Source organism: Manis javanica, chromosome 8 (assembly GCF_040802235.1).
Source record: "Manis javanica isolate MJ-LG chromosome 8, MJ_LKY, whole genome shotgun sequence".
Taxonomy (NCBI): domain Eukaryota; kingdom Metazoa; phylum Chordata; class Mammalia; order Pholidota; family Manidae; genus Manis; species Manis javanica.
Window position 1 is genome coordinate 67034074 of NC_133163.1, and position 25424 is coordinate 67059497.

The 25424-nt window shown below is 34.2% G+C and overlaps 1 protein-coding gene across 3 annotated transcripts in view; it reads left to right on the forward strand.

Annotated features, from left to right (window-relative positions):
* Positions 1-25424, forward strand: part of STRN3 (striatin 3) — a 122079-nt gene that overhangs the window by 46630 nt on the left and 50025 nt on the right. For 2 of the 3 annotated variants that reach the window (XM_073211411.1, XM_073211412.1), the window contains exons 2-7: positions 3894-3997; positions 4426-4499; positions 7611-7692; positions 10892-11065; positions 16871-17000; positions 18183-18324. In XM_073211411.1, the coding sequence (XP_073067512.1) occupies positions 3894-3997; positions 4426-4499; positions 7611-7692; positions 10892-11065; positions 16871-17000; positions 18183-18324 (706 nt within the window). Of the gene's footprint in view, positions 1-3893; positions 3998-4425; positions 4500-7610; positions 7693-10891; positions 11066-16870; positions 17001-18182; positions 18325-23990; positions 23997-25424 lie in introns of all 3 variants that reach the window. The other variant, XM_073211413.1, reaches the window with a different exon arrangement.

Genomic DNA, 25424 nt, shown 5'->3' on the forward strand with positions numbered 1-25424 from the left:
ATCCTGTAGAGGTGGTTTGTGGGAGGCAAATTCCCTCAACTTTTGTTTGTCTGGAAATTGTTTAATCCCTCCTTCATATTTAAATGATAATTGTGCTGGATGCAGTATTCTTGGTTCAAGGCTCTTCTATTTCATTGCATTAAATATATCATGCCATTCTTTTCTGGCCTGTAAGGTTTCTGTCGAGAAGTCTGATGATAACCTAATGGGTTTTCCTTTGTAGGTGACCTTTTTTCTGTCTCTGGCTGCCTTTAATACTCTGTCCTTGTCTTTGATCTTTGTCATTTTAATTATTATGTGTCTTGGTGTTGTCCTTCTTGGGTCCCTTGTGTTGGGAGTTCTGTGGACCTCCATGGTCTGAGAGACTATTTCCTCCCCCAGTTTGGGGAAGTTCTCAGCAATTATTTCTTCAAAGACACTTTCTATCCCTTTTTCTCTCTCTTCTTCTTCTGGTACTCCTACAAATGAGAATATTGTTCCATTTGTATTGGTCACACAGTTCTCTTAGTATTCCTTCATTCCTGGAGATCCTTTTATCTCTCTCTGATGAAGCTTCTATTTATTCCTGTTCTGATTTCTGTTCCATTAATGGCCTCTTGCACCTCATCCAGTCTGCTCTTAAGTCCTTCCAGAGGTTGTTTTACTTCTGTATTCTCCCATCCTACTTGCTCCTTTAGCTCTTGCATATTTCTCTGCAGCTCCATCAGCATGGTTATGACCTTTATTTTGAATTCTTTTTCAGGAAGATTGGTTAAATCTATCTCCCCAGGCCCTCTCTCGTGTCTGAGTAATTCTGGACTGGACCAAATTCTTCTGTCTTTTCATGGCGATAGAGGTAGCTGTAGGCTGGTAGCACATGTGTCAGCTGGGAGAAGAGACTCCTTTCCTGCTTGCTCGTCACATTGCCCTTCTCCACTGCCTGTGTCGGTTACCTGCACTCCTGGAGCAGCCTCCCAATTATCCCTGAAGCTGCCATGGGCGGGGTCGCCGTCAGGGTATCCCAGAGCCCTGCGAGGAGTGGAAGGCATGCTGGGTGTGCTTTCCTGCAAGAGTGGTGCCCCTTTGTGCTTTGCCCAGGTTTCTTCTGCCTGCGCTGAGCAGCTGCATGCCTGCAATAGCTTTTTGGTCTGGCCCAGGCAGCTGCGTGCTGCGAGGAGATTCTGGGTGGCTGCTGAGGGCGCGGCTGCTCCCGGGCTGTTCGACTGCCACTGTGGGCTCACGCACTGCTCCTGTGCTGCTCCCCCGCCGCCTCATGTGTGCACGGCCGCTCCCCAGCTACTTGGCCGCTGTGTTGGGGGCGCTCTAGCCGGAGGAACTGCTCGCAGGCTGCTTATCTCATGAGGGTATTCAGAGTTGCACTGCTGCCCAGGGGGTTAGGGCGCCTGGAGTTCCCTGGGATTCCCACTTGCTGGGCTGTGTGTGCCAGGACGCTTCCGTCCAGCTGCGAGGCCCTGTCCCTTTAAGATTTTCAAAAAGCACTCGCTTTTCTTTTGTCCCAGGAGCACCAACTGCGGGGACCCATTTGCAGGTTTTACTGTTCCATTTCATTCATATCCAGCACACCATGCACTGTGTATCTGTGCTCCCGGTGCAGATGACTATGGCTGGGTATTTAGCAGTCCTGGGCTCCCACCCTCTCCCCGCTCCAACTCCTCTCCTCCCACCGGTGGGCTGGGGTGGGGGCAGTGTTCGTGTCCTGTTGGGCCGTGGCTTGTATCTTACCCCCTTCGTGAGATGCTGAGTTCTCACAGATGTAGATGTAGCCTGGCTGTTGTACTGTATCCACTGGTCTCTCTTTTAGGAATAGTTGTATTTTAAAAAATATATATGGTTTTGGGAGGAGATTTCCGCTGCCCTACTCATGCCGCCGTCTTGGCTCCTGTCCTGTGGTTACTTTTTAAAGTGTATTTGCATAAGTGATGCTCTTACAGATGGTGCATTACCTATAAAAATAGCTGAAAAATCTGCTTTTAGTAATCCTTTATTAGATACCAAGTTTGTTATTTAATTGATCTTTACTACCACTATCAGAAATAACTAACCTTTACCTTTTCAAAGTATCTGGCTAGATATTTGGTGATACAAGGTCATAAGGTCAGTTCCATTAGTCTTGACTTACCTGTCATCTGCTTTTTACTCCTCTCCAGGTATTTTTGTTTAGACCAGGATCTTTTAAGTGTTTCATTTTAATGTATTTTCACCTTTTCCTTGTCCTGTGTTTTTGCAAATTACCTCCCTTCACGAACTCTTGTTCAGAAGTTGCTTTGAGAGTCTTGCTTCCTTTATGTGGCTTGTGCTTGTTCAATTTTACCAAATTCTCTAAGTGTGGATGGTTTTTAATACAGAAATGACAAAGAAGGGAAATTCTTGCAAGGGTGTAAGATTCTAATAGGCATAATTACTTTGTAGTCTTTTTTTTTTTTAATCCCTTAGCAGATATTATGACTCCTAGAAAGGAATCTCAATCAGAAAATCACAAATTACTCCTTAAACAGAATACAATGAACTTCTTTCATCTTTTTCCACTGCTGATTATAGAATGCCTATGAAGATCTGGAAACAGGGATCCCATAATGGTTCTGTAGTATATGATCCATGTTTTTTTTTTTAATAAAACAAAACAGCCAATATGGGAGAAAATTTCACAGAATTTCTTTGTGCTATATAATGAAATTAGTACATTTTACCTTTGCCTCCACAGCTTGAGCTAGTTTATGTGTTACTTTTGTCTTTAGGTCTTAGACTAATTAAGTTTTGAATATTTACAGTTTCTCCCAGACCCTCATTTTTATTTTGGAACTTATATTTAGAAGTGTTACACAGCTGTCTATAACTTCTCAGATGTTAACAGAGTTGTGGATGATTTCATATGAAATCATAGTTCCTTTTTTAAAGAACAATAGTTTTGATGGTAATAGGTATTAATTACTTATGTGTTTTTGTTAATCATTTTGATTTAGGCGGTCTGCTGGCAGTGTATTTCTATTATAGAGATGAACACATTCTAACTTAATGATTAAATCATCCAGTTGAATTCATTTGTTCTGATCCCATGTTTCCTGAAGTTTTTTTAAAGTTAAATTAATCATAGTCTAGCTTACTTTATGTCTTGTTTTCTCTAAAACTAATATACCTATGGGTCATCTTAGCAAGAGTATTCTCCCCCATGTGAAAGTTTTTTATTGTAAATTTATGTATAATGGCAAGTGTCCCAAAACAGATGTTAATGTCTTTAAACATTACATTTTAGTGTGACATGGATAAATGAGGCTGTCATGAAGGGAAGGGCCAGAAAAAGATTGAGAATTGCCTTTCTCAGGAAGTAAGGCAATTTAAAAGAAGAAAAAAAGTCCCTTCAAAGTAAAAAAATGACAACAGAAAGTAATTAAGTTATTGAGCATTCAGTAGCTTAACTTAAACTATTTGCAGTACTCTGCTATTGTTTTGAGAATTGAAACATTTTAGAGTAGGGTGGGTAGAATGGAAAAGAGTATAAATTTTTAAGTGTTTCATGGAAGAAATGGTTTTGAGGTGATATTACTGTTTTTTTAAATAACTAATATATCATTCTGGGAAAGATACCTACTTTGAATGTAATATCTTTTAGTTCTTTGTGACTTGTATGTTAGGACTTAAGTGCAATTTTTATGTATAAAATTTCTGTGAAAGATTATGTAAAAATTATTGATATTAGAGACCTCAAGATTATAAGCAAATAGCTAATTTGTTGTTACTCTTATTTTTACAGTGATTGTGTTATATAACAAAGTTTGGTGTACTGCTATAAATTTTAAATCTTGCTGTCATGAATAAAAGTGTAGAAGTCTATTGTTTTTCAGTTCCCTATGTATAGTTAAGAAAAATGAAAGTAAATGAACTTTTTATATTTTTAGGCTCGGATAGCATTTTTGCAAGGAGAACGAAAAGGTCAAGAAAACTTGAAGAAGGATTTAGTAAGAAGAATAAAGATGTTAGAGTATGCATTAAAACAAGAAAGGTATGTGTGCCTCATTTTCTTACATGAATCAAGTACAACAATATTATTGTTTTTCATACTACTATTGTAATGTATTTATTTGAAACCTCTTTGAAAGATAACAAAACTGTGCCCAAAATACAAGAAGATTATTTTGATTTGATTCTTATATAAGAAGAGAAAAAGGGATTAAAATCTTTAAATTGAAATAATATCTTTTTGCTATAGAATCAGAGTTTGGGATTTTTTTTTTTTCTTCTAAGATCAGGGAATCTTTTTTTGGGTGTATATGCCATTTGGGTAATTTACCTTTTTTTGGTCCCTTTTACAGTAAAGTTTACAAAAATAGCCTTTATATTATGTTTTATTTGTTATTTGAGAAATATATACCAGTAGTTAATTGTGTAGAAAATGAAAAAAAATTCAACAATTTATCATTACATTTTCAGGGCAAAGTATCATAAATTAAAATATGGCACAGAACTGAACCAAGGTGATTTGAAAATGCCAGCCTTTGAATCAGGTAAACTTGATTCTTCTTCTTCTGTTACACCTCCCACCCCCACCCCTTCAACCCCTCAAATTTAAGAAAAATTGGTATAAGGGCATTTTTATGTAACAGACACGTTCTCTTTACTTTCATTTTACTTTGATAGCATTGTTAGGCAGATGGTTGACCATTATAATTCTTTCTAGTGTTTGGGGGAAAATAATAAATAAATATAAGCTAATAAGTAGTTTCATCTACATCTCAATCCTAAGGATATTTGTCCTATTTTCCTTGTGTTGAAACCTATGTAAAACTGTAGGCTTGTTTTTGGTAGTAATTGGAGGTGGAATGAAATGAAGTAACTTTCTATACCAGTAGGTATTTCTTGTCCCATCCTCTATAAACTTAATTTTTCATTATTAAAAAGCTCTTTTTATATAGAGAGACTGTGATTAACTCAGTTTAGTTCTAAAGATTGGAAATTTGAATTTGGAACTACAGAGGCAACCAAATAAAAGAAAGAAGTTATCTTCAGTTGTCCTTGCTCTTGTTTAAACAAGTAGTGAGTATGCGGGCAGTATCTGATGAAAGGTTATGCAGGGAAGCAGGGCGTGAATGTCAGAAAGGGCCAACAGTTTAATGTTAATTTTAGGGTTCTATATGATTACAATTTGAGTAGTCTGGAAGTCTAATACATAAGGAATATTTTGATTTATATAATATTTGGAAATATTAGCAGTTTTTTATTTCTTGAGTGTATTGAGAACACATTTATATAAACATTGTGATAATGCAGTCAAATTGAATTATACGCTGTTCTTGGATGCTGGTTACTATAAGGCAAGAAAAATGTCTCTTTATTTGGATATACAATTTTTCTTCTTCTCCCATAGTTGTTTCCATACTTTAAATAAAGTCCAAGCATAATGGTAGTAAAATAAACTTAGATGTGGATTTTTTTTTTTTAGGTGGTACAGTAAATTAAAAAGTTTAGTTAATTGGTTTTTAGCTTAAGTATTTAGAATTTGGCAGAAACACTCCATACATACAACTTGCTGTTGATTTATTTTTTAGTCTTCTCTACTTAACAGTTTTAATAGGACAACCATTTATTTCACCTTCGAGTTGTCACATATAAAACTAAAACACCAAATAGGAGTGTCATTAGTTTCCTCTTATTTGGCTTTTCAGTGGATATGAAGGCTCACTCTGATGCTAGGGATCAATATATCGTCTCCTCCTTGGAAAAGCAATAAAAAATGATAAAAAGGTGGAAGGTCTATATATGTTGGGTCACATTTACTATAGTAATCTCATTGTAGTTAGAAGGAGTAGAATGACTTCACCATAGAGAGAAACCTGATGAATTCAGAGCTTTTCTTAGACCCATTTTCTTTCTAATGTAGCTAAAATATTCAGAAAATAAGCAGTCACTTTCTTGATCTGGAGGACTGCCCCCATAGTAACTGAGGAAGAGGCTAGTAGCCACATTGTTCCTAGAGCTGCAGTCAGAATGGGCTAGCTGGTCTCAGGACAACAGTTTGTATTTATTAAGCAAAATCATTAGCAGGTCCATCTCTCTCCTGCCCACACACATTCAAGTATTTTTATTTATAGGAGACATAATAGTAACAAAAGTAGATTGTTTTTACTGATGTGGAAAACTATGAGGGTGTTTAATGGAAAACAAACCAATGGACAAAAATATGCAAACAGAATAGGATGGAATTGTTTATATCACAGTTTGGAGAAAAGCATTATATGAGTCAGTATTGCTTTTTATATACTTGAAAACAAGTCAGAGATGTATAAAAAAATACAAAATACTGTTTTGATTGAAGTACAGGATTTGCATATAGTTATGCCCCATTTCAGCAAAACCAATATATGTAATCCTAGATCTAACCCTGTAAAAAGGTTGTATCCGAATATATAGAGTTCCTTTTTCCCTATATTTAAGAAAACAAAACTATAACAATAGAAAAATGAGCAAAGGATTTGAAAAGGCACCTCTTAAAAGGGGATATCCAAATGGTCAATAAGCATATGACATGATGCTCAGTTTTAGTAGTTGTTGAGGAAATACAACTTACAGCAATGCATACTTAGAGACCTACCAGAATGGCTAAACTGCAAAAGAGAAAAAGTCATGTTCATGAGGATGTGGAACAACCAGAACTTGTTTTAGCAAATTGTCCCAAATCTCCAAAAAATTTTCCAATATATTTATTGAAAAAAATCCATGTATAATTGGACTTGCACAATGGAAACCTGTGTTGTACAAGGGTCAACTTTACTACCAGTAAGTATTCATGTGATTCAGAGCAGTCTAGGAACATGACTGAGCCATTCTAAGAGTTCCCAACATTCACTGTGAGGGTTGAACGTCTATGGGCCCCTCTTTTTGCTTTATCTTTATTTTTATAAAAGGAATTTATGGGAAAATAGTTATATAATATCATTAGTGCCAATAAGTAGTTTTAAATTTCACCCTTGGTTAGACTGCTTGAGAGTTAACTCACTTGAAACTATACAATTTAGTAAACATTTTTTACTGCTTGTATTTTGTTATCTGAGAATAAAATAGGATTTTTTACCTATAGTAAAAATTATTTTCTGGCTTATTTTCAGTTCTGCAGATGAAATTGACTATATGAAGTCTTGTGGTAAAGACTTAGAGGCTGCTGATACAGACTCAAAATTAATTTACTCTGTAGTTTTATAGCAGTGTTGATTTTGAATGGTTTATGTAAATATTAAGTACAGCTTTTTAATTTCAAAAGCATTCAACTCAGCATAATTCTAGTAGTTAAAGAAATTAAATTTAAAAACATTCCATTTCAAAGCCTGGGCTTTTGATTTTTTGGATCCTTAGAATAGTTAATGTACCCTTGGGTTTTCCCGATTTTAAAACAAGGAGGGTAGTACCTAAATGTTTTAGGTTGTCAGGATAAATGCCTTTACAGTGAGTGAGTGACCCATAGTAAATACTCAATAAAAGTTAAATTTCTTCTTTCTTTCATAAAATGTTTAGGTATGTTTTTGTGAGAATTAATCCCTAAGAGAACTTGAATACTATTTTCAAGATTTGAAATAATGAAACTTAAACTTACTCTTTTTTTTCTTTTTTGGGTCAATTTTTAGAAGAAACCAAAGATACAGAGGCTCCCACAGCACCTCAGAATAGCCAGTTAACGTGGAAGCAAGGCAGACAGCTATTAAGACAGTGAGTAATGGTTCATTTGCAGCTTTCTTTAAGGAAATAGGTATGAAAGTGCTTATATTCAGTCACTTCAAGTGAAAATTATTTAATGATAGTGCGACAATGTATATAGTTTTCATACTGCTGCCTTTTCGCTTTGTTAGATACTTGAGTCTTTTTAAAGTTTGTTTACTTTGAATGTTGCTCTGAACATTTTTCAGGATGATGTTGTTTTCTTGTGGGGTAGAATGCTCTAAAGACTATATGACTTGAAGGCCAGAAGAAACCATGTAGGGTTCATACTTGTAGACATATCTGTTCCCATCGCTGCAAAGTTCACATATTTGGTTTTAAGTGGGAATGTGACTGGTTTAGGAAGGAATTTCTTAGAGGTGGTTTGCCAAATTCTAATTTTACTTGAATTTTTGAGGAACCTTTTTGATGTTTGAATCTTTTGCAAATTTAGAAGTACTTCTATGGCAAGTCTTAGTTATTGTTTCATCTATTGCTTCTTCTTCATTATTTTTTAAACTCTGGTACTTGTGTAGTACTGATACCCAGGCTAATTTTTAATTGTTCAACCATCTCAACTCTAGACATTTTGCCTTCACTCAGTGACATAGTGATATATGATCAGACCCTTGATCTTATAATTACCTAGAAGTATCCTACCTCTAGAATATTCCATCATCTGACAGCCGTCTCATATTCCACCTCTCATTCCAGTTCCCGTATTACTTGCTGTGTGACTTTATATTGATTTTTAGATCCTTGACTACTTCATTTTCCTCCATAGCTCCTCTGCCTATGGTTAGTGTATTTTATATTTTGTCATTGTGGGTTTTTTGTTTTTATTTCTCTAGTTCCAGCTTAGACCCCATGATCCATCATCCTTTTGTGAGTACCCTTAGCTTTCTTGCTGCCCACTGCTTATCTATCACCAGTCATTTTACTATACCTAGGCTATTGCAGATCCTAGCCCTAGTTAAGTCTTACTATCAGTGGCTTCTATTTCTAATTAATTATTGGAGAAAAATCACAGAATCATGTGAATGCCATTATATATTCATAGTTTCCTGTCCAAGCCTTTCTCAAAAACCCATTAACCTTCCTCTCCCATTACTCTTCAGTGGATATTCTAAACTTTGACCACATCTCAGCCCATTCTCTTTTACTGTCATTAGAGCACCTCAGGTTCTACTTCACTGAAAATATGAAAGCTGTAAAGTAAGAGCTCCTTTAACTGCTTTCCTCTCTGTAACTGTATTTAAACCTCATATTCATCACCTCAGTTCCTGATGTTCCATTCACAGAGGTATTTATCAAACTGAACTCCTAATGACTAAAATGGACAAGTTTTAGAACAGATTATTGTTTGGAGGGATGCTGGGGTAGCTAGCAGAATTGAGGGCAGTGCAGAATAATAGTGTCAGGAAGGTGAGCTGGAATAGCACAGAGGACTTCTCAGGAACTGGCAACACCCAGCATATGGTTCTCTCTTTTGTATATCATTTTTATTCTTTTCTACTGAAAATCCTTTCTTCACATGGCAGGGGAGCCCCCTATTTTTGTCAGAATAATTTCTGTTGATTAGAACTGGCTTGACGTGATCAAATAACTGCCTAAGTCAGTTGTTTTCATCTGGATTGTGCAAGATCTTTGTTGCTCCTTCAGAACATGGTTAAGAATGTGGCGGGCGTTGTTCCCTGCAAAAGAGGATTGTAGTTTTTAGGAGTATGACTGCTGTAGTGAGATCAGTTGTATAGTATTTCTGTCATAAATGCCTAATCCTATCACTGTAGTTTTTCTCTATAGACTTCCTGGTTATTTCTCAACTGTCTATAATCTTTTCCATTTTGATGTTCCACTGAGGCTACTATCACAAACATATTTGAGAAGACTTTTTGGTTCATACTTATCTTTTGGAAATGCTTGACATCAGCCATTCATTCCTTTAACTATTCATTCCTTTTTGAAACTCTTTTTTCTTACTTCCATGATACCATTCTCTGCTATCACCCTTTCTCCTTCATTTCTCAAGGATTTTATTTTAATTTTCTTTGAGTTTCTCTTCATTCTTCTAGCTCTTTAAATGTCTGTCTCCCCAGGCTTGCTTTCTTATGCCTTCTCTCTGGGTAACTTCATTTAAATCCATGGCTTCAAATCCACCAAACACTTAATGACTCCCAGATTTATATACCCAGTCCAATCTCTTTTGGGCTTTTGACCTTTCTTATCATTATGCCTAATAAACATTGTGACTTTTATAGACATCATATGATGATCTGATAGATACCCTATAAAATGGATTCTAACCCCTTATTCTTCGTTTCATTGAACAGAACCACCATCCAACCATCCAAGTTAGAAACCTGGAGAATTTCCAAAATACTATGTCTTCTTCATTTCTTATGCTATATTTATTTGTGCACCAAGTCGCTAAGTTTGTATCTTGCTTATTTTTCTCACTCTTTTTTCTTCTTTTCCAGTTTTACTTCTTGCTGAGTTTGTGTCCTAACCAGTTTCTCTGTCTTCAGTGGCTTTCACCTAAAAATGTTTTGTTCTTTGGTTAGCAGTATATAAGGCTCCTTTGTTAGCACTCTTCCCTAGCTTACCAAATACTTGAGGAAGAAATTCTTTACTTTGTCACACAAAGCCATGTATTACCCATTATCTACATGTATGTCATAATATGGTCCCTTTTTTCTTTTCCTGTCTCATCCTGGATCTTAAGATTAAGGACCCTGGTTTAGATATACAGAAAGTTTGAAGATCTCAGGATGATAGGAATGCCATGAAATCTTAGATCCTAGAAGGAGAATAAACCTGTCCTCAATCTCTCACTAAGAACCCAGGTTTAAAACATAGCATGTCCCTGTTTTGAGGTCTATTTTTACTTTTCTTTACCACTTTCTGGGGTTTTTTTAAATGCATATCATTGACTCCTAAAAGCATTTTAAGCTTTTCTAGGGCTTTTTAGGTTTCAGGATAATTGGCTTTTAATTAGTGTTAGTCACACTTTATGCTCTCTTAATTAAATTTTCAGTTTATAGTTAGCCTTGTTCTCATAGAACTGAAACTAGTCTTTCGAGAAGAAACTTATTGAGGCAAAGGAAAAGTATATTTTATAGGATTATAGGTTTCTGTAATCCTGTGATAAGATTTTTAAGTATGTAGGTGTTAACAGTATGTGAGATTTAATATTTAAAATTTTCTTTTATAGATATCTTCAGGAAGTAGGTTATACAGATACAATATTAGATGTACGGTCTCAGCGGGTAAGGTCATTACTTGGACTATCCAATTCAGAACCAAATGGATCAGTAGAAACAAAGAATTTAGAACAGATCCTGAATGGAGGTGAATCTCCTAAGCAAAAAGGACAAGAAATTAAAAGGTATGATCTGTAATTGTAGGATAACACTGTTTATATAATGAGTATTATTAATCTCTTTTGTTACTATTGTTCACAGTTTTTAAAGCAGGTAGAGTTCAAATTTAAAGGTGTTTTTTCCTCCCTAAATGGTACCATGGACAAATAAAATTTCTATTTAGGAGGTTTTTAATCTAAAGTTTTGCCATGAGAATGGCCATAATTCTGAAACAAGTGCAAAACTAAAATTTGAGAGTGATTTCATGTAGTTCAGACCTATTTTAACATCCTGAGTTTTAAATTTTTGCTAGAGTGTTTTCAATAAACTATAATGCTACTCTCAAACTAGAACAGGAATGGTTATAGACACTAATGTGAAACAAGGCTTTACATTGTGTTGGGTTCAGAAACTTAACAGATAACACCTTTTTAATATAATATCTTTATTGAGATACAATTAACATATCACACATTTCACCCATTTAAAGTATATAGTTTAATGTTTTTTTACAGTACTTTCCAGAGTTGTTCACACAGTCACCACAATCTAAGTTTTGAAATTTTTAATTACCCCAAAAAGCCCTGTACTCATTTGCTCCCATTAGCCCATTCTCCCCTACATTCCTCCTACCCCCAGCCTTAGGCAACTACTAATCTACTTTCTTTGTCTGTGGACTTATTGTGGATCTTTCACATAAATGGTTATTTTGTGAGTGGCTTCTTTTCACTTTGCAGAATATTTCTAAGGTTCATCCATGTTACAACATGTGTCAATATTTCATTCCTTTTTATTGCCAAATAGTACTCTGTTTTATGGATATACCACATTTTGTTTGTCCATACCTTGTCTGTTTGATGGGCACGTGCATTGATTCCACATTTGGAATAAATAATGTTACTTTGAACATTGGTTTGTAAGTGTGGGCTTATGTTTTTGGTTCTCTTGGGTATATACCTAGGAATGGAACTGCTGAGTCTTATTTGAATTCTGTGTTTACTGTTTTGAGGAACTTCCAAACTCTTTTCAAAAGTGGCTGAACTATTTTATATTCCCACCAAAAGTTTCTAAGAGTTCTGGTTTCTCTGTATCCTCATCAACACTTGTTTTCTGCCTATCAGATATACTTTTGGTTAATACAAACTTGATAAATGCAACGAGCCAGGCAGGTAGAAGTTTTTTATTTTTTACACTACACATTACCTTGAATAACAGGTTAGAATGACAAAGAAAAGAAAATGGAAATAACCCAGATGAGTTCATTGAGTTCATATAGCACTTAACAAATTAATAATATGTAGTTTGTAAACCAGCATTATTTCTTACCTTGAATATATTTTATGACTTTATGCAATTATTTAAAACTTTAAGGTTAACCTAAATCTTCAGTTTAGAGTTTTTATTCCTGAGAAATAACATCTCTTTAATAAAAACAATTTGATATCTAATAAAGCCCTTGTTCTTCATACTCTGGATTTGAGGAAGCATAGTGATTATCTGAAGGTTCATTGTTGTACTGTAAGATATGATTTCCTTTTTTATTATGGCTGAATAATATTCTTTTGTATGTATGTGTATGTGTGTATGTATATACACACCATGTATTTTTTTTATCCATTTATCCGCATGTAGACTTCTAAGTAGTAGTTGTTTTTAATCAAGACTAATTTCCCTCTTAATGATATATTTATATATTTGGAGTCTGCAGTAATACATGTGTGTATGGTTTAGCTATTATCAGGGCCTTTGAAAGCCCCTAGGAATAAGAAGAATAATCTAACATGTTATAACAGATACTTCAGCAAAAAGATGTTAAACGTGTTCTTATTTTTAATAGTAAAAAATAAGAAATAGCCTTAATGTTCAACAGTAGAGGAATGGTAAATTTCAGATTAAGAGGCAGTATGCTTAATGGTTTAGAATGTGAGTTCTGAAACAGACTGACTGGGTTTGAATCCTGACCTCACCACTTCTTAGCTGTGACTTCTGGCAAAGTACTTTACCTTCTGGTACCTCAGTTTCCTCATTTGTAAAATTATGATAGGGCTGATGTGAAGAAGAAATGAATTAATGTAAAGCATTTAGAACAATGTCTGGCACATAGTGTTAGCTGTGGTGACATACTGTGTATCCATTTGAAATGCAACCTCCACAAGCGTAATATTCACTACATTCTGCTAAGTGCATGTCACTGTTGTATTTCTTGGTTTAGTGTTAGGGGAGGTTGGGGGTGCATGGTGTATCACATCACAAAGCATCCACTTTATAAGGGTTCTTTGTGGGAGAGCATTTACTTAGATCTTGTAACAGGGAAAAGCTGTGCTGCTTTTAGTAACTGGTCTGATTTACTTTTGAACTTCCAGTAGTTGCTCTCTTTTCTCATTTTTATTGTTTGGAATCTTGCCAAATGTCTGTACCCTCCTCTTGCCCCCATCAGTGCACTGACTCCTAGTCTTTTACTTACTAACCTTAGCCTTAGCTTCATTTTATTTTCCCTTCAGCTGGCTATATTAATTTAAAAAATTCTGTTGATTGCCTTTTTAGATGAGGATAATAAATAGTTGGCAAAGAAAAAAAGGGTAAAATACATAGATGGAGACTTCCACTTCAGCATGGTGGATTAAAGGCATATTTTACTTCTGTGCCTTCTGGAACCTCTTTTAAAATGACAAAGACTTTTTTTGTTAAGGTATCATTGATGTACAAACTTATGAAGGTTTCATACGAGCAACATTGTGGTTACAACATTCACCCATATTATCAAGTCCCCCCTACACCCCATTGCAGTCACTGTCCATCAGCATAGTAAGATGCTATAGAGTCACTACTTGTCTTTGTACTGTACTGCCTTCCCTGCTACACCCCTACATTATGTGTGTTAAAAAATGACAGAATTTTTAATGTGAATTAACACATAAGGACAAAAACATTGAATATATAGAATGAATGATAGGATATACTTACTGTCCACCATATAGGAAGAATTTAACAATTTTGGAAGTTGGAAAGAAAGTGGAGGAATGTCAACAGAGCTTAAGTCTTAATATATTTAAGAGCAATAGGAAGAAGAAAAGGAACAAGCTAATTCAAGTCCCAAAATGCCAGTAGAGCTCCAAAAGTTAAGGGATTAGAGATATTAGGTACCTCTAATTCCTTAGGGTCAGGTTTAAAGGGGGCTATGAATAGAGAACTGATTTAAAGTTTATGTAAGAGACAGAATCTTAAATCCTTTCCTTCTAGTTGTACACCATTCCCCTATCCTGAAGAATGGTGGTATATTATATGGTGAAGTTGAATCAATGATTTCTGATTTCTTAAGAAATCAGGCAGCTATAGGGAAGGTTACTATACTGATAATAGGAGGATTATCTGAAAATCTCCAGCTGAGCAGTGAGATCCGATTTTTTTCTGCTCTTTGATTTCTGGGATGTTGGCAGCTGGTCTTACATCACTTTCAGGCAGGTTGCTGAAATTGATGACATTAGTAGAAAAGACCTAATGATACTGACAGTTGGTATCCACCAGTGATATGGCTGGGCCTCTGTCCTATCATACAAAAGTGAAAACAGCTGCTTGACAAGCCGCACCCCTGCATACAAAAATCCTGTTACCTTTTTGGTGCCTCACTCCTAAATGTGGACATTTAAGGAAAGACTTTAATCGGAAAATTGGAGATGAGAGGAACCAAACAAAAGAAACTCAGAAAACAGGGATCAGAAAACTTTGAACTGTAATACTCTTGTGGAAGAACTGACAGAAGGTAATACATCAACAAAACATTTTATTTTTAAAAGGTTCAGTAGAGATAGAAAAAAAGAGCTAATAGAAATTAACTATGATAGAAATAATTTCCATGTAAAACTTGGAAAATAAGGCTGAAGGCCTCTCTCAAAAAAAAGAGAAAAGAAAAAAAGAAAGGACTGAAAAAGAGGAAAACTCAGTTCCAGGAGGATCAAAATCTGACTAGGAGTTTCAGAAAGAGAGAGTAGGTAAAATGGTGTTGAAAATATTAAACTAACATAAGAAATATGTAAGTAATGTAAGAAAATTTTCTGGAATGTATTTACTGAGTGTATTTTTAAGTATGTTTCTAGATTAAAAGGATTCCCCCTAGTTACACTATAAAATTAATTCTAAAAGATCCACATGAACATCAACATGAATGTTAAAAAGAAACAACATGTAAGCAGACAAGTAGGGTAAAGTCTCAGACTCCTCACAGTCAGTGGTCACTGTAAGTTTCATTTTCCCAAGGACTAATAATGTTGAGAATCTATGCCATCCACGTATCTTTTGATATAATGTCTATTTGAATAGTATCTCCATTAAATGTTCTTTATATGTTTTGGACACAAGTCCTTCATCAAATATGTGACTTGCAAATATTTTCTGCTATTCTGTAGGCTTCTCTTTATCTTACCAGTTTCTTTCAAAGAGCAAATGTTTTTAATTTAGGGAAGTCTGATTCATCTGTTCTTTTCTTTTATGGATTCTGCTCTGTTTGACTTTTAAAGCCATGCACATATATTGCTATATGCAAATAGCATTTTAAAAACCTAAAACATGAACTCTCATTTCAGAGACAGAAATACAGTATTGTCCAAGCAATAGCAATACTTCATTTATGAAAACAAAGTTCAAAACAAAATGCTCATGTCTTAAGTATTTTCTGTTTTTGTGTCCATTTTATCAAATAATTTCCTTTTCATTTAATCCCCAAACATTGACATATTATATTATAAATATTAAACCAAAATGTGTGTATTTTGTTACTGTGGTAGTTTTTTGTTTATTTTTTTACTGATTTGCGTTTGGAAACACTGTCTCTACACACAGTTTTTATACAGGTCTTTAAACAATGTACTAGATTAGGCAGAGTATAGTGGACCCTGTAGAACACTGTGCCATGTTAAAATGCTATTAAAAATAATCTGAATTGTATTAGGTCCTCAATTTGGACTGGTAGAACCAATCAGGGAAGAAAAAAAATCCTAAACTTCAGATTATTGTTATTTTTGTTACCAGAGGTCATTTGGTTCAGCCTGAACAGTGTACAGGTAAAGTGAGGCCAAAAGGTTTAAGTGACTTGTCCAAATTCAGGCATCTAGTTAGTGAAAGAACAGAGACTTACATTGTGAAAGTCTTTTCAACTGGAATTTCAACTGTTTTGTTGCTACCTGTGTTGTTGGACATGTAAACAACTAATTGAAAACATTTTTGTATATAGAAGAGGAATTCAGTTATAGTTTAAAAAATAACTTTTTAAGTAGATAAAAGATTATTGCTATCATCTATTAAATGAGTGGTTCTGAAAGACTTGAAAGTATTTTGTTAGTGTATTAAGGACCCCATTTTCTAGGTAAGAAAATCTGTAAAATGGATTGGAATCTTCTGTATCTATTTTACCATAACTTTAAGTCTGGACAGCCTAATAAACTTTGGTTTTAGGTTAAATACATGGGCCAAGCTGTAGCTGTAAAGCTGTAAGAAATGCTACGTGTAAGCTGCTTGCTTATGATGGCTTGATTTTGAGAAATAGCATGCTTGAGTGTCTAATGCTGTGAGGTTTTATTTTGATACAGTAACTAATTAAAATATTTTGGACAGCAGACACTGGATGGAGAAACTTAAAAGAATAGTCAACTTTAATTGTAGAACATAAATTCTTTCAAACATTCTTTTCTTGGGTAAAACACTTAGGCAGTACATGGTAGGTTTATCATTTGAATCTCTCTGTATTATCTTCAAGTATTGTTTCAAAATAGGACCCAGAAATAAATATTAGGATTAACCATTGGAATATTTGGATTTATTATTATTTTCTCTTACAGGTCCTCTGGTGATGTTCTGGAGACATTCAATTTCTTAGAAAATGCTGATGACAGTGATGAAGAAGAGGAAAACGACATGATTGAAGGCATCCCAGAAGGAAAAGACAAACATCGGATGAATAAACACAAAGTAGGAACTTGATTTTTTATTCTTATTAGCTAAAATATATATACTCATGTATTGGAATAGAAATTTTGGAGATATCCTAAGTTAAATTGAGAGAGATCATTTTTTATTTCTTTATGTGACTTGTAAGTATTATATAGTCAGTTCTTACTGAGCTACCCATACATAGGAGTTATTAATTGCTGTAGTATTCACTAAATGACAAGAAAGGGTCTGTTCTGTTGTTTTAAGAAAGAGTCTTTTTATAGGACTGATCCACTGGTTTGAAACTTAAAAAAATACACCTGCCAGTTAAGAATCACTGCTGAAATCTGTTTCTTTATTAATAACAAACAGGTGATTAATTAACTGAAGCTGCAGTGGGGATACTCCCACACTAGGTGAGGCAGTAAACTGGCTGTAAATGTATATAATCAACATTCTCATTGTTTGTTAAGAATTAATAAAAACTTACTTTTACTCATAACCTAAGAAACAGGTATATCTGTTCTAGTGATAATGTGGGTTAGCTGTAAAAACAAAAATATATTAGATGATTAATTTATAAATCAATCATAGTGTGCAATATTTCACATACTTAAAAAAATTAAAAAGTGGACAGGTTCAGTTGTTGTTCTTTGTGATACTATAGTAATGTGGGAAAAATACTAGTGTTCCTCAAAAGCTTCTTCCTGCCTCATTTCCTATGTGTAACATACTTACATGGGTAACATGGATGAATTGAGATTTTGATCCTTCCTTTTTTTTTCCTTCTGGGAGGTAAAGCACAATTATAATTACCACAGCTGTTGACATTAGTTACTGTCTTACTAGCTGTGCTCATATCCCTGAGTTACCGACTACAAATGCATTTCTCAGTAAGTGAAGTCAATTTAGCACAATGTATCAGAATATGAGTGAGTAAATGGGTCTCTAATAGGGGGTAACTGTGACTCTGTTACAATTAAAGAACTTAACTATTCTTGATCAGCAATTTATTCTTATTACCACATTATTTGCATCACTTCTTACAAGTCTTCATATAGTACTGTGTAATTTGGGATCAGTGAATTAGATGGAAAATCAAAATTTTTATCTAAGTAATTTAAAAATGGCAGTGCAAATGTAAAGGTAATTTGTGAAAACTTAAACTGAGCATTATTAATCTCCTAAATCTTAAAGGAGTCCTTTATGTTCCATTTACAGATAGGTAATGAAGGTTTAGCTGCTGACCTTACTGATGATCCTGATACTGAAGAAGCACTGAAAGAATTTGACTTTTTAGTGACTGCTGAAGATGGTGAAGGAGCTGGAGAAGCAAGGAGTTCAGGGGATGGCACAGAATGGGGTAAGATGATAATGAAATATGGGGCGGAGTAACATCTCGCTCTTAAAGATATATTACTATTAAATAATGTATGTAGAATATGTGTATCTCAGTGTATGGTGGCAGTTAAACAAGACTAGGGAAGATGGTACTGAATAGTTTCAGGATATTTTGCACCAATTTATTTAGATTTGGAAACTAAACTATTTAATATATGGCTTTTGGCAGATTTTGATTTTTGAAATTTGTCCTGATTTAAAGTTGAAACATTTAGTCAATTTAGAAATACAGTTCCTTTCCTTTTAGCAGATTAAAAAAAAAAAGCATGTATATGCTTTTAAACATTACCATTATTTAATTTGGTAATGAATCAAGGTTTCAAAAACTTAGCTCTTTCAGTGTGCTTGTATGGTGTTATCTGACTTACTGCTAGGAAGTAATAACACTACTGATCCTGAATTAGAGGTCTATATTGAACAAGATTTGATGAAGGTATTAAACTTTATAATATTAGGTGTGTAAATGTTAGGGCCTACCCTTTGAAAGTGACATGTAATGCTACTAATAATCCAACCACAACTAAAAGGGAGAAAACACAACACAGTTCTAGTTATACAAGGTTTAAAATCCTGTTAGAAAGTAAAGTGTAAAAAATACTTCAAGATAATAGCTGAAGTCCAGTTTGTTGTTCCTATTTAATATGTTCATTCAATCATCTTTTAATACCAGCATGTTATCTGGTAGTTAGAACTCAAATTGTGTTTACAAAGGTCTATTGGAGAAGGTTACTAAGTACTTTAATGTGTATCTCACATGAATGCCAAAGTTCCTGAGTTAGAAGAATTATCACTAGTATTTTTATAACTACTTTGGTGATAGGAAACACACTTCGATTTAAAAAATGCCTTATTTATGTATTGAAACTGAATATTGCTAATTGCAAAAGAGACAAAAACCTAATAATATATTTGTTGACTATCATGATACAAATCAAGTAGTTAAAATACTTGAATTTTGGTACCAGCTTTCTTATTGTTCATCATTTTCAAGCATTGTTTTCAGACCTTCACTTCTTTTCTAAGTTGAAAGAGAAGAGGCACATTAATTGAAAATATGAAAAAAATTCTACAATTACTCTCTTGGTTTTGAATGTACTATTATTTTGAAAATGGCTATGTTCTAGAAGCTTACCCTTCTTAAGAATTAGCCTTGCTCAAGAGAACTGGTGGTATCAGTTTTCTTTTAGCTTCTTTGTGTAATCCAATGTTAGAAATACCTTATTTTTTCCCAATGATTTCTAAAGTATTGTTTTTTCCTGATTATTTTGTAATTATATAAGTATATATAATTATTTTATAATTCATGTATTTTTTAGGGGGTTTAGAACCCACAGGTACATGTGAAGAAGAAAACTGAAAGTCACCTATAATGCTCTTTGTAGAAAGAACCATTATTAACATTTATATATAAATGTCTATTTCTTTACTGTGTGCTGATTTATAACCCACGCTTTTCACTTACTATATTGTTCTTCTGCAACATTGTTTTTAATAGCTTCATGATATTCTGTCAGTTCCATTATTTAACCAGGGCTATACTGATGCACAGATTATTTTCATTTTTAAAAAAACATCAAAAGCAGTTTTCAAACATCTGTATAGCTGAATCTTGGCATGCATCGATATTCCTATTTTCTTTGCCTTAAATTGCTGGTTGTTAGTCAAAAGACGGTACAAAAATTTCAGGAAGTTAACTTATATAATGGCATTATTTCTTTAATAAAAGTACTATATTATGTGCAGTTGATTGGACCTTCTGTTCAAAAGACTTTTGAGTTTCAAGACAGGACCTAATTAGTGAATAACAGCCGTTATAACTTTATTTACTTTTGCTTATTAACATCTGAGAGTGACCTGAATCTCTGTGTAAGTGGAAGTAACTGACAAAGTCTCTCCTTTCCAGGGGAGACTGAAACATCTTAAAAGCATTTTAAATTCTTGAGAAGGAAAAGGACTCTAAGAACCAAATGGTTCAAGTAGTTTCTTTCCTTAAACGAAAACCATCAAAAGTTCTACGCAGTGTTCCTGAATTTATCATTTCTATTCAACAGGCATCATACTTGATTTTTCCAAAACAAAGAGGATGGATATACAAACATACTATATTTAACTCATTTACTTAAAATTTGAATTTACTTGCAAATGGAAGGTAGTGGTTTTCAGGTATAAATTCATGGATAAAAGACACAGATTAATGTGGAGTATAAGAACAAAGAAAAAAACTGAAGGAATAAAACAGCAGCAGACTCACAGAACCCAAGAATGGATTAACAGTTACCAAAGGGAAAGGGACTGGGGAGGATGGGTGGGAAGGGAGGGATAAGGGGAAAAAAAGGGGCATTACTATTAGCAGACATATTGTAGGTGGGGGTGCACAGGGAGGGCTGTATAACACACAGAAGACAAGTAGTGATTCTTATAGCACCTTACTACACTGATGAACATTGACTGTAATGAGTTATGTAGTAGGGGACTTGATAGGGCGAGTCCAGTAAACATAATGTTACTCATGTAATTGTAGATAATGATACCAAAATAAATTTAAAAATATATATTTCAGACACACAAGAATCAGAGACTTAGTAATCCAGTGTGAGAAAATATCATGAGGGAGTATGCCACTGAAGTAAAAAGACTTAACGTGCTGTATCAGAAACAACAGCAGTTGAATATGCTCCAGAATGGAAGGAAATTTAAGAAAAAAAATTAGAGACTTAAAAAAAATAGACACAGATTTAAAAAAATAAACAGTCTGTCCTAATGAAACATCCCAGTACTCACTTTGGATGATCTGTATGTTACTTTGTTATTTTGTATACTAGCAGTCTGCTCAGAATACATTTAATTTTGAATTCTTTTATCCTATGTAACCACCGCTTTTTAGAAAATACTGAAGTTCTGTTTTGCTTCTGTCATCTACGTTAGGTAGTCTCAGTTTAACTTTAGTAGTTTTTTAGTTCTTGTCATAATAAAAAATATGAGTAGGCATTTCTAATTTTGCTATGTCATGGAGAGCAGGCATTTTAAGGATGTTCAGTTTTTTTCTCCTACACTTTGAAACTGATCTGTGGGAATTTATAGGACGACAGAATGCAAAAAGCCTGAGTGTTTGTATTTAAATAGAGCAAATAATTAAAGTACTGAATATTTGAATATAGTTAGTTACATTTATGCTACCTTAGGTAGAACTGTATAATTCCTCTGCCATAATAGATTTTTATGTTTTTGTGGTTTTGAGTTTTCAGTGGTCAATTTTTTTGTGCATATCTGTATTTTCTTTTAAACAGAAAAATTCCCATAAGTGATTCAACCTCATTTCTTGGTATTCCCCCGACCCCTAAAATTTTTAAAAACAGAATTAATCTGTAGAAGATTATACTGCCTCTTCCCTCTGGCTCTTAACTATTTCTTATAGGCAATATCAGATCTGCTTTTACTTAGCAGGCAAGTTTCAGAATCAGGACATCATTTGTGTACATATGCACTCCCCAGCCTGTTCTTTGTGCTACCTAAGTTTACCTTTGATTTTCTAGACTTGGGGTTATCTTTACAAGTGATACTTGTTTTTTTCCCTCAAACTTACTCTTTTTAATTCCTTTGCTTTTTTACCCCACTACCCTTTGTTACTTTAGTTAGAGCTATTCGCAGCTTTATTTTTTTCTACAAAGGTGTTTTAAGAAACTGGCTAAGATATCTTACTGCATTTTTCTGTCCTAGTTTCCTACTGATTTTACCACTTAGGTTGTTATGTTGTTCCTGTGAGGTTTAAATGTGTCAGTTTGTGTCGCTTTAAACAGTCACTTTTAAAGTAACAATTGTGAGCTTTAAAATGACTGCAAGTGATTAATTCCTCAGATCATATTTTTTTCTCACAGTATTCAATAGGTGGATGGAACGATTCCTAATACTGCATAGTTTGCAGTAAACTTCATGACTAGAGTATGTGAAAGTGAATTTTATCTTTAAATCATCAGTATTACTACCATATTATACTTTGCATATTTGACAAATAATTTTATATGTAAATTTCAGTCTTGAGCAACATAGTTTCAAATAATTCAAATCAGCAAATTAGCTTAAAGCTTTGATTTAGCTTTTTACATACTGAGTACTACCTAAGATCCCAATTATATATATACATAAGAGAGAAAGATGACAATTATAGTATGAAAGACTCAAGGTACAGTAAATAAATTTTTATGTGCCATTCAAATATGAGAATTTCTTCTGTTTTACTACATACAGCAGTCTGTAAGGAAAAAAAGGCCTATGGCCTAGGGAGACTGTAAGCCTATGGCCTGGGCCAGAATATGAGTTTTCAAAAATTTAACAAGTATTTTTCCCTAAAATCTCACAATTACTCTCAGTCTTACTGATGGACTAGCCTGTGTGTTTTGGTACAGTTTTTACTTAATAACATAGTTAATAAATTACTGGTTGTTACTCTGTAACAGAATGTTAAACTTCCTAATAACATAGCTGTTTCAAAATTATACAAGTCTCTTAAGTATGAGTAGGTCAGATGTTGCTAATATCTTGCTAACTGTTTTTAATAAACTGAACGAGCTCAGTTAGCAAAAAAAAAAACTTAGCAAGGGACTGAAAAATCCTTAAAACTTAAAATAATTCTAATAGACTTATTTTTATTATTCTGCTTTTTTTTTTAATGTTGTTTTTCCTCTAGAGCAAATTTTTTCCTGGCACAAGTATTTACTTAAAACAGATAAGGATTTGTTTATTCAGCTAAAATAGTTAAAGTATCATCTTTAGCAGATGTACACCGATGTATGTTTTAATTTCTCTAAGCTTGTCACCGCTTTTATCTTACCCTAAAAAAATTATCTCTAAAAAAATTCCTCAGTGAAATTTAAGTTTTGTTTTTTTGTTTTTTGTTTTTGCTAATCTTAGTTGTAGACCAATGGAAGAAAGTAAAGACATGTTAAACTGTTTGGGTGGGGTGGGGGCAGAGGTGGGATTTTTGAATGCTTTGTATGGATTATTTGAGACATTGTATTTTGGAACTATTACCTATGTATTATATTGGACTAGAATGCCTCTCTGTTAGTACAGTTATCCTGTGCATGCATAACCAGTGTGACAGAAAGTGCATGAATATTTTCATCAATAAAATGACACTAACCTTTCCAGCTTGCACTTCTTTTTTTAATTTCAGCAAGTTGTAATTTATTTTGGCTTAAAATTAGATTTTTTTAAAGGAAAAATATTTCTCCTTACGTATTAAAGAAGTGGACTTTTTTTTTTTGAGAGGGCATCTCTCATATTTATTGATCATATGGTTGTTAACAACAGTAAAATTCTGTATAGGGGACTCAATGCACAACCATTAATCAACCCCATGCCTAATTCTCAACAGTCTCCAATCTTCTGAAGCATAACAAGTTTTTACATGAACAAGTTCTTACATAATAAATAAGTTCTTATATGGTGAACATGCAAGGGCAGTCATCACAGAAACTTTCGGTTTTGATCACGCATCATGAACTATAAACAATCAGATCAATTATGATTATTTGTTTGATTTTTATACTTGATTTATATGTGAATCCCACATTTCTCCCTTATTATTATTATTTTTAATAAAATGCTGAAGTGGTAGGTAGATGCAAGATAAAGGTAGAAAACATAGTTTAGTGCTGTAAGAGGGCAAATGTAGATATCAGGTGTGTGCCTATAGACTAAGTATTAATCCAAGCTAGACAAGGGCAACAAAACATCCACGGATGCAGAAGATTTCTCTCAAAACAGGGGGGTGAGGTTCTAAGCCTCACCTCTGTTGATCCCCAATTTCTCACCCACTGCGACTGTGCCTGTCTTAGGTTGTTCCTCCCTTGGGGAATCTTACCCGTCTCTGGCTAACCAATCCTCTTCCGGGACCATACAGAGAAATGTAAAGTTGGCAAGTGAGAGAGAAGCCATATTGTTTGAAAAGGTTAGCTTTTTACTTCTTTGCAGATTTATGCCTTGTGGCTTCTATACCCAGCATTTGTCTTGAGGTATCTTTACCACTTGGAAGAATTATGATACTCAGTCATTTCGATATGAGGTACGAATTCTACTTAGGGGTTGTAATTATGAAGGAAGAAGAGAAACTATAGAAGTAGCAGACAGAAGAAAACATGGGAAGATTGATTATTTCTTTGACATATCTTCTTGTAGAGTAACATAAGCATGTATAGGTTTTAAATTACTAATTAAATTGCATGCACACATTAACATAATAGGAATACAGCTACATAACCAAAGCAGACCTACAATCACCAGCCATATCCAGTGAAACCAAGAAAACCAGTTAGGCACCCTAGGCATTTGTGAAAACTTATCAATGATATGATGGATATTGTCTAACTGAATCTGAATATTTTGAGAAAAATCAGACAAATTAAAACAACACATTCCTGGGAACTGTTCACATCCCATATATGTTCTTCTAACAGTAGATAGTCTATAGTCGCAAGATTTTGGAGCGCTGCAACTTGTGCTTCTCCTAATTCTTGGTTGAGTTCCAACAGTATAGATCCAGTCAAATTTGTTGTTTTACTGTATGCATAGGCCAGCTTAGATATCTCCTCCTTCATTCCAATGGCAAGTCCAGGAACTGGTGGGATGAATGCAGCTACAACTGCAACAGCACCAGGATCTTTGTTGAAGTTCTTTGATGATCATCTTCTGGAATGACTCTTCCAGAGAATGTTGATGTTGGAAGTTCTTCTTCATATCGTATCTTAATTCGTTTTCTGGGTAGCTAAATTAGGCTTCGATCCTCTGTATAAACACAAATAAACCCCTTGCCCACACTTTGATATGCCCTTTATGCCATAGTGAAGAATCTATTGGAGATCACCACACAGGAACTGCCTTTTTTTCTTTTTTTTTTAAGAGAAAGGAATATTATCAGAAAAATGTACTTCCGTAGCTGATCATCTGACACCCTTTAAATGATCAGAATTAGGGATATTGAAAGCATGCATTAATCGGTGATTTACAGTTAGTTTTATCCTATCAGGGAGTAATCCCCCTTTTCTTTCTTTTTTTTTTCTCTAT